We start from the raw sequence: 9,046 nt of genomic DNA on the forward strand, positions 1-9,046 counted from the left end.
CCCGATGCCCTCTACATCCTCCACATCGTTGGCTCCTCTCCTGATAGTGCCTTGCTACTCCCTCAATCAACCCCCTTCTCCTCCACTAGCGGGCCCCCTCTAAATCCCCAGTGTTCCAGATCTATCTCTTCCTGAAACCTTCGCAAAGACAACTTTTGGTTATCAGTGTTTGCCTTTATCCCTACCTATCATTTTAGGGGATTTGGCTTCCCTTGTACTAGTAAATGACCCCCATCTACTTGTTTCCTCTTCTAGTTTCCTTTGTGACCTCCTTACTTTGGAAATGCTTAGCAGGGGTACTTCCTTGAATAGTCAGTCACCTTCCCTCTAGCTGGCGTCAAAGCATGCCTCCAAAACGAGTAAAAGATGTGTGAAAAGGCAGGCTGAAGAGACAAACCTGGTATTTGGGTGACATCAAGTTGAGCGATATCACTAAGATGGAAGAATATATAGTTGTTGGTTGTTTCACTACTAAAAGGATGGATATGGCAGTTATGCGGAGCTAGACAGCAAAGCATTTTACTCATGTGTTAGGATACTTGCCTTGTTGTATCATTCTAGCCAAGATTTGGATAGGTTGGCTTACGTATTCTCAGGTGAATGGAGACAGCTTCAACATCGATGGTATTGGGGTTCTCAAGAATTATACCTGAAGAATTGCATTATAGACTTCAATGCCTGATCCAAGTGACTTTTGGTGGTTCTGGTCTAGATCTGACTTTTGACCCTTCGTCTACAATTCAAGTTAGAAGAAGTGTTCAAATAAGCTGGAAACATATAAGTTTTTTTTCTACGAAGTTGATTCCTCTCACAAAAAGGTTGGGCACATGGTGATGGCCATAATACTTATGGGTTAAGCTTGGCATCAAGCCTTCTGGATTCATTCACCATTCAAGTTGGGGCAAAGAACCATAAGTAGGCCCTGGATTACAAAGGAATTATGTATAAGTGTACAAGATGTCATTCCTATAGCCACCTGGGAGAGGACTACCCCAATGGAAGGGTTAAGAAAAAATGGATTCAAAAATCAACAAAGGGTTTGGACTTAGAAAGCATTCCTTCGCATAGTTTGGAGACAAATGGTAAAAATATAAAGGAAAATGTCTTTATTCCCACTTTTGGTTTGTATGGTTGAGGCCCAACTCTTGTGGATACTTCTTCAATGAGTATGTCTTCTCCCATAAACCCTTCTTATTTTTCCTTTGATGTTTTAAACTATATTTCCATCAATTTGTCATTGTGCAACTACCCCCTCTCAAATCACTCCAATCTTTCTTTCCCTCCCCCCTCCCTCCATTACCGTATTTTTCTCTCCTCTTACCTAAATCTTTTTTCCTATACATGAATCATGGATCCCAAAAGTCCATGCGTCCCTTCAAATAAACCCTAGATGGCTTGATCATCCTTCCCTTATTAAAAAAATCAAGAGGATTAGAATAACTATAATCCTACCCTAGTATCATCTCCTCCAATACAATTCTAAGAGAACTTGAAAAAAACTCTCTCTCAATGGGAAAAAGAAAAAAAACTCCAAGATGAGAGGCTTCTATCTAAAATTGAGGAAACATTATGGTATTTCGTGGTAAACAATGAGTATTCCTCTTTCATTGGTGAGCAATTAGCTACTAAAAAATCCCTAGAGGGGAAAAAAGATTCCTTCTTCTTGAAAAGGAGAAGGAATGGAATTTAAAGGCAAAGCTCTATGGCTTTAGGAAAGGGATGAGAATACAAAATATTTTCATAGAATTGAAACCCACCGAAAATCAATAAACACTATCTAGGAAATCATTAAAGCAGATGGTTCAAAAGGATCTTCCTTCAAGGAAATTTTAGAGGAAGGATTATCATACTTCAAGAACATTTTCCAAAATCCTAAAAGAGAAAATATAGACAAGATCCTCCAGACGGCTACTTCTTTCCTTGCTTTGTAAATGATGATGAAAATTAAGAACTAATGAAAGAAATCACCAAAGCAGGGCTAGAAGTAGTATTATACTATTATATGGTTTTCAAAAAGATAAAAGCCCAAGTCTAGATGGCCTCTCCATTGAACTCTATCAGGGTTGTTTTGACTTTATCAATGATGACTTATTGAGAGTGGTGGAATACTCTAGAAAAAATGGTAGAGTATTAGCCCCATTCAACTCTACCTTCATCACCCCCATCCCAAAATCAAATTAGCATAGTTCTTTTGCTTAGTTTTGGCCTATATCTCTATGCAATTCTATCTACAAATTATCTCCAAGATCACTACTATCCAATTAAATCCAACTATGTCTGGGCATATTTCATTTGAACAAATAGAGTTCTTGAATGATCATCAAATCCACGAGGCTATAGGGATTGTTCAAGAAGGTCTACACTTTATCCATATCCCTAAACAAAAAGCTTTCATCTACAAAGTGGATCTTTCCAAGGCCTTTGATAGAATGGATTGGCTCTACATGAGATTGATTCTCCTTCATCTTGGCTTCAATCCTTCCTTCATGGATTGGATATACATTTATATCAACACTTCTTATATGGATTTATTGATCAATGGATCAACTTCATCCTTATTTAATCCTCAAAAAGGTCTTAGGCATGGTTTCCCCCTGTCCCCTCTCCTTTTTCCTTCTCGTGGTCAAAGCTCTGAGCAGGGCTATCCTTGATGCATACATACAACATATTATTTAAGGCTTTGATATCTCCCCTCAATGTTCTCTCACTCACCTTTTATTTGTGGATGATTATATCCTCTTCCTTGTGCTAAATGTTGGAAGCCTGCAAGCCATAAAACATATCTTGGAATTATTCTCTATGGAAAAAAGTATGTTGATAAATCATGGGAGTCTATTCTTATTGGGATGCCCTAAATGAGGACAATTTTGACCTTGCTTCCAGAATCCTTTCATCAACCCCTCACCTCTTTGGGACTCTCTACAATTCTTTGGATTTATTTTAAAGGCAAACAACTACAAAAAGGAGGATTGGGTTTGGTTCATTACCAAAATTGAGCTCAAATTAGAAATTGGTGCAATAGATAACTATCTAGAGTTGGCAAGCTAGTTCTATGCAAGGAAATGATTAAGGCTATTCCTTTATACTATGCATCATTAACATGGGTTCTTTAGGGAATTCTCAATAAAATAAAGCATATTTTCTTAAGATATATATAAGATAGAAAACAAGATTGCAGACCCTTTGCACTCATAGCTTGATCCTCCATAGCCCTCCCGAAGCCCTTGGGAGGATGGGGGTTGAAAAATCTCATTTTCTCCCAAAATATTTAGCTATAAAATATGCTTGGAAGATAATTCAAGGCACTGGATTCTGGCTTAGACAATGGCCTAAAATACATTCTCTCATCTATTACTCTGGACTGGCTCAAAGCCCCTAGAAGGCCCTCATAAAATAGATCTACCATTTGGAAACAAATTTTAAACTCTGTGGGTATCATCACATAAGGTCTCAGATGGAAAGTGGGGGATGGAACACAACTTTTAGTTGGGAAGGATCCTTGGATTGGGAGTGGGGAAACACATATTCTCTTCGAACAACTAACCCAAGTTTTAAATAATCATGGCATCTTCTACTTGAATCAAGTCTCTGTTAGGATGGGTTTCTAAGGCCAACAATATTGGAAGAGAGTTGAGGATTTAAATATTGAGGGGCTCTTCAAATGCTCCAACAGGTTTCTACAGTCCAAAGTATGGGTACATATCCATTGCACAACAACCAAATGCCCACCTGCCTCCCTGATGGGTAAAAAAACTATGGAAACAAAACTATTTGCCCAAAACAAAACAAAAAATATGTGGCTGCTCATAAAAAACAAAGTCCAAACCAGGGATATATTATAGAAAAGATCCTTTTGTGGGCTCAATAGATGATATATTTGTTTTAAAGTTGCTAAAAATATCTCTCATTTCTTCATATAATGTCCCTTCACAACAAGCATATGGAGAGAAATACATAAATCCATTGGAGCAATCTACACTTGACAAAGGAACAAAATATCTCTCATTTCTTCATTCAATGTCCCTTCACAACAAGTGTATGGAGAGAAATACATAAATCCATTGGAGCAATCTACATTTGACAAGGGAACCCAATTGATGAATGCTTGAAAGTTTGGATTGATAAGAATCCCCCTAACAATCTAAGAGTTATGCCTCTGATTGTTTGTGGGGGCATTTGGCTAGAGAGGAGAAACACATTTTTTGAAAATCAAGGGCAATCTTTTATCAGATTTGTAATAAATGGTCTAGCTTTACATGACTCTTTTCCTTTACATTAACCCATTTTGAGAATCTAAAATTGTTATGAAGTTGAAATTATTGAATAAAAGTAGTGGGATTTCTTTGATGGAGCATCACAACAAAACACTTCCTAGGGTGGCTTAAGAGGCCTCATCTATTTGTCAGATTTTCATTTCTTCTCCTTCTCTTGCAACATTAGGAAGGCTACAAACAATTATGTTGAATTATTTGCATCAAAATTACTATTGCAATTGGCTGAAACTATTTGTATCTCTAATATAAATATATATGAAGACTCCAACTTTACTAAAAAATGACACACTCCTTTTGGAGGTTTAGGGGATGAGGGAGTGATGCGAAGGTCTGCGATGGACGAGGGTTTGTGAAACTTTAGGGTTTACAATGGAAAGGCCGGAAGAGGAGCAACAGAGGGGATAAGGGCAGGGGGCGAACATCCGGGGCGCAAGCAAACCAACAGCAGCGCAAAAGGGAGAAGGGAAGGCTCACAAAGCCAGGAGGAGTTGAAAGGCGCCATGGCGGGGGATCCAGGGAGGGGAGAGATCCCCTCCTACAAAAACATAACGGCGGGAGAAGCAAGTGGAAGCGGACTACGAAGAGAATCAGGGGGTGATAGTAGGGATGCGCCAGTGATGGGAAACCAATGGCAAACAAGATTAGGAGGCAGATGCCTTCCTAGAGCCCTAAAAAAGCCGAGATTCGTGATCTCGAACAATAAACTCGAAGAGTATAGATGCTACATGAGAGATCACGCTCTGATATGTAAGTTCGTAGGGTTCTGGCCGGCTGAAAAGGACCTGGCAAGGTGGATTCAACAAAGATGGAAACCGAAAGGACATATTGATCTGAAGCTGGGGGCAAAGGGCTTTTTTACAGTGATATTTGCTAATCTAGAAAAGGAAAGAACATTTGAAGGGGGTCCGTATTTCACGAATAACGTTGGTTTATTCATGAGGCACTAGGAAGACAGCTACAATCCTGACCAAGAAAAGATGTTGGCAGCACCCGTTTGGGTTCGTCTGTTTGGCTTACCAATAGAGTTCTGGGACCCTGAAATCCTAGAAGGAATAGGCAATACGATAGGGTCATTTGTCAAAGTATCAGAGTCTACAAAGAGAGGGAGATACAGATCCTATGCTAGGATATGTGTATACATGAACATATCAAAACCCCTGCCAGAGTACATAGAGCTGGAATACCATGATGAAGTATGGCAGCAACCGTTGGATTACGAACATATACCTTTTAGGTGTAGAAGGTGCCACGAATATGGCCATCTCTTCAAACAATGCCCGTTGAATGTTGCGGAGGAAATAGTAAGGAAAGGAGAAGGACAGAAGAAATAGAAGGAGTGGATGAGGGTTTCCAGGAAATCCCAAAAAAAAGGTAGGCCCGGGAAAGAAACGGTAAGCAGGCCACAAACCACTAAATCAGTATCTTTAGAATGTCAAAATAAGTTCAATATACTCCAGGAAGAAGAAGGAGAGACAGAAAAGGAGGAAAACGCAGAAGTACCTATGGACTCTACCAAAGATACAAAGGAAACAAACCCAAACCAAGGAAACATGGGAAAAGAAGGGATAGAGGAGAATGCAGAAATATTAATAGAACAATCGCAGATGGAGATTGATCCTCAAAAGGAGAATGGAAGCGACGAGGAATGAGTAATGAAAAGGCTGTTACAGGACTGGAGGAACCTGGATGAGAGGTTCATCCCGGAAGTGCAAAAACAGTTATATAAAGAGATGTTTCAGAAATACAAGGAGAAGAAGGGAACCCTTATGACAAGTCCTATGGAACAAACAAGAACGCAGGAAACACAAAGTATGGGAATGGGCAATTCTGGAAAAGGAAGTAGGAAAAGAGGAAGACGGCCGATGAGTGAAACCATACAGGTGGTAGGGGAGACCCTGGTAAACTCAGGAAGAGTCATACCTCTTTCATAGGTATTTCAACAACATCCAAAAAGTTATAAATGATTGTAACAAGCTGGAACATTAGAGGGCTCAACAGTAAAGGAAAACAGAGGTATCTGAAGGAAAGGGTGCAAAAAGACAAGCCTAGTATAATGATAATCCAAGAGACTAAGATCAACTCTCAAAAATTGGAAGAGATAGCGAGAAAATATAAAATACAATATGAAGTCATGGCTCAAGATGCGACCAGCACAGCTGGAGGATTGGCAATCCTATGGAACCCAAAGGAGGTGCAAGTCAAAGATTGGGTTAGTCTCCCTAGAATCCTTTCAGGCTCATTTAGAATGATAGGGTCACCAGAGTGGGTACTCATCACTGGAGTTTATGGCCTGCACATCCCAAGGGAACGGAAAAATTTCCTTAAAAATATGCAAACTATCCGCAGGATTTTCCCTGGGATTCCATGGATTGTAGGAGGAGACTTTATTATGATTAAAACCCTAGGGGAAAAGAAAGGAGGAATAAGTAGGCCAGATCAAGACATGGAGGCTTTCAGCGAAATGATAACAGAGCAAAGACTGGTAGATATTCCAACGATAAATGGAGTTCATACTTGGAATAATCGAAGGGGAGGCAGGAACCAAATAGCATCCAGGCTGGATAGATTCTTAGTATCAGAACAGATCTTAAACAGGGATGTATTTGTAGAGGCAAAGATTCTACCGGCCATGGGTTCTGATCATTGGCCTATCAGATTGGAAATAGATATAAAAAAGAACCCTCACAAACGCCCATTCAGGTTTGAGGCCTTCTGGCTCAGGAATAATCAGTTCATACCGAAGTTAGAGGAATGGTGGACCCAGAGTCAACAAAGAGGGAGAAGTAAGATGCACACCTTTCAGCTAAAGCTCAGGGAACTCAAAGGGAAAATCAAAAAATGGAACAAGGAGGAGTTTGGGAATATTTTAAGGGAGAAGCAGAGATTAGAACAGGAAATGGAGGAGCTACAACAGAAAATTATAACAGAAGGATGAAATGAAGAGAAGAGCAGAGAAGAAGGAATCCTGATCAACCAAGTAGAAGAAAGGAGAAAACAGGAAGAAATCCTATGGCGACAAAAGTCCAGAATAAACTGGCTCCGCGAAGGAGAAATGAACACAAAGTTTTTCCACCAAGCAATGGTTCAACACAGGCAAAGAAACAGAATCTTCTCCATTTTAAACAATGAAGGGCAAAGAATAACAGAACATGAAGGAATTGAACAAGTTCTAGTTGAGTATCACAGAGATTTGCTGACAGAACCAAGGGTCGACAGAGATGAGGCAATCGGAAGAATATGCAACGAAATTCCCAAGATGGTAACTGAAGACCAGAATAAAGCTTTGATGAGGGCAGCAACGCTAGAAGAAGTAGAGGAAATAGTAAAAGGAATGAAGAAATATAAGGCACCAGGACCGGATGGTTTTACGGCAAAGTTTTATCAAGCAGGTTGGCATTTCCTGGGAAACGATATTCTGGAAGTGGTGGAAGAGTCGCGTAGACAGCAAAAGGTATGGCCAAGTCTTAACTCTACCCTGTTTACTCTTATTCCTAAATTGGCCAAATTTGAGAATGCCCAAGGTTTTCGCCCAATAGCCCTTTGTAATGTTATTTATAAAATTATTGCAACCTTGATAGCTAAAAGATTGAAGCCAATCCTTGTGAACATTATCTCCCCGAAACAAACCGGTTTTGTGGAGGGGAGACAAATCCTAGATGGGCTGGTGGTAGCTCAGGAGGTGATCCATTCCATACAACAAAAAAAGGAGAGGAATGATGATAAAGCTGGATTTATCAAAAGCCTACGACCGCCTCAACTGGAACTTCCTCAAGGCAACGCTCAGGGCATTTGGTTTTAGTAATAGATGGATTGAATGGATTTATAACATGATATCAACACCTAACTTTTCTATTCTGTTGAATGGGACTCCCACAACAACTTTTAGCGCCACTAGAGGATTAAGACAGGGGGACCCCTTATTGCCCTTTTTGTTTATCATGGTGGCAGACGACCTGGGCAGATACTTTAAAAAAGAGATGAGGGATAGAAAGATAAAGGGACTGTGATTATGGGGAAACAACATGCCTGTCTCCCACCAGCAGTTCGTAGACGACATCATGCTCTTCTGTGAGGTTTCCCTAAAGGAAGTGAAACGATTGAAAAAGATCTTGGATCTGTTCATCGAAGCCTCGGGGATGGAAATCAATAAAGACAAATCATGCACCTTTATCTTCAACACTCCAGAACCAATTAAAAACCACTTGACCAGAACGTTGGGCTTTAGATTTGGAGAGTTACCAACAAAGTATCTGGGGAATCAACTAGCTCTAAACCCTATAGGAGTAGCAAACTGGTTCCAAAATATCGACAAACTCAAGAGCAGACTTGAGAACTGGTCCTTCCGATCGCTAAATATAGCAAAAAGATTGGTGCTCTTGAAATCAATTCTCCAGGCCATTCCAATTTACCCTTATCGGTGATGGCAGCTCCCAAAGGAGTTTGCGCAAAAATGAAGGAAATTTTTGGAAAATTCTTATGGGGAGGTCCCAAACAGGAAAAGAAATGGGCTCTAGTGTCGTGGAAGGGTATATCGAAACAAAAAGACAAAGGAGGACTGGGTCTCAGGGATCCAGGTATTTTAAACCAAGTCCTGGGGGCAAAGCTATGGTGGAGGTGGATGAGGGGAGGAAATGATATATGGAAACAAATATGGACTCAAAAATATAACATGCCCTCAACAACAGAAGGTATCCTCAGAATGGAAGAAATCCCAAAAGGATCCTCAATCTGGGACCTAGCAAGCCAAAACAGAGACCTCATAAACAAATTTG

General features: G+C 40.1%; 1 protein-coding gene across 1 annotated transcript; it reads left to right on the plus strand.

Annotated features, from left to right (window-relative positions):
- Window positions 1-6,405: 6,405 nt before the first annotated feature.
- LOC149223842 (uncharacterized) lies at window positions 6,406-7,209 on the plus strand. Its single transcript, XM_089388013.1, has one exon. The coding sequence runs from the start codon at window positions 6,406-6,408 to the stop codon at window positions 7,207-7,209; it is 804 nt and encodes a 267-aa protein (XP_089244139.1).
- Window positions 7,210-9,046: the final 1,837 nt, after the last annotated feature.

This window comes from Pinus tabuliformis, chromosome Q (assembly GCF_031772625.1).
Source record: "Pinus tabuliformis cultivar Carrire ecotype Pingquan chromosome Q, CPIR1, whole genome shotgun sequence".
In the NCBI taxonomy this organism is placed as follows: Eukaryota; Viridiplantae; Streptophyta; class Pinopsida; order Pinales; family Pinaceae; genus Pinus; species Pinus tabuliformis.

Excerpts from the sequence above, each read along its gene's own strand:
- LOC149223842 (XM_089388013.1), top strand. The coding sequence starts at position 6,406 with ATGGCTCAAGATGCGACCAGCACAGCTGGAGGATTGGCAATCCTATGG.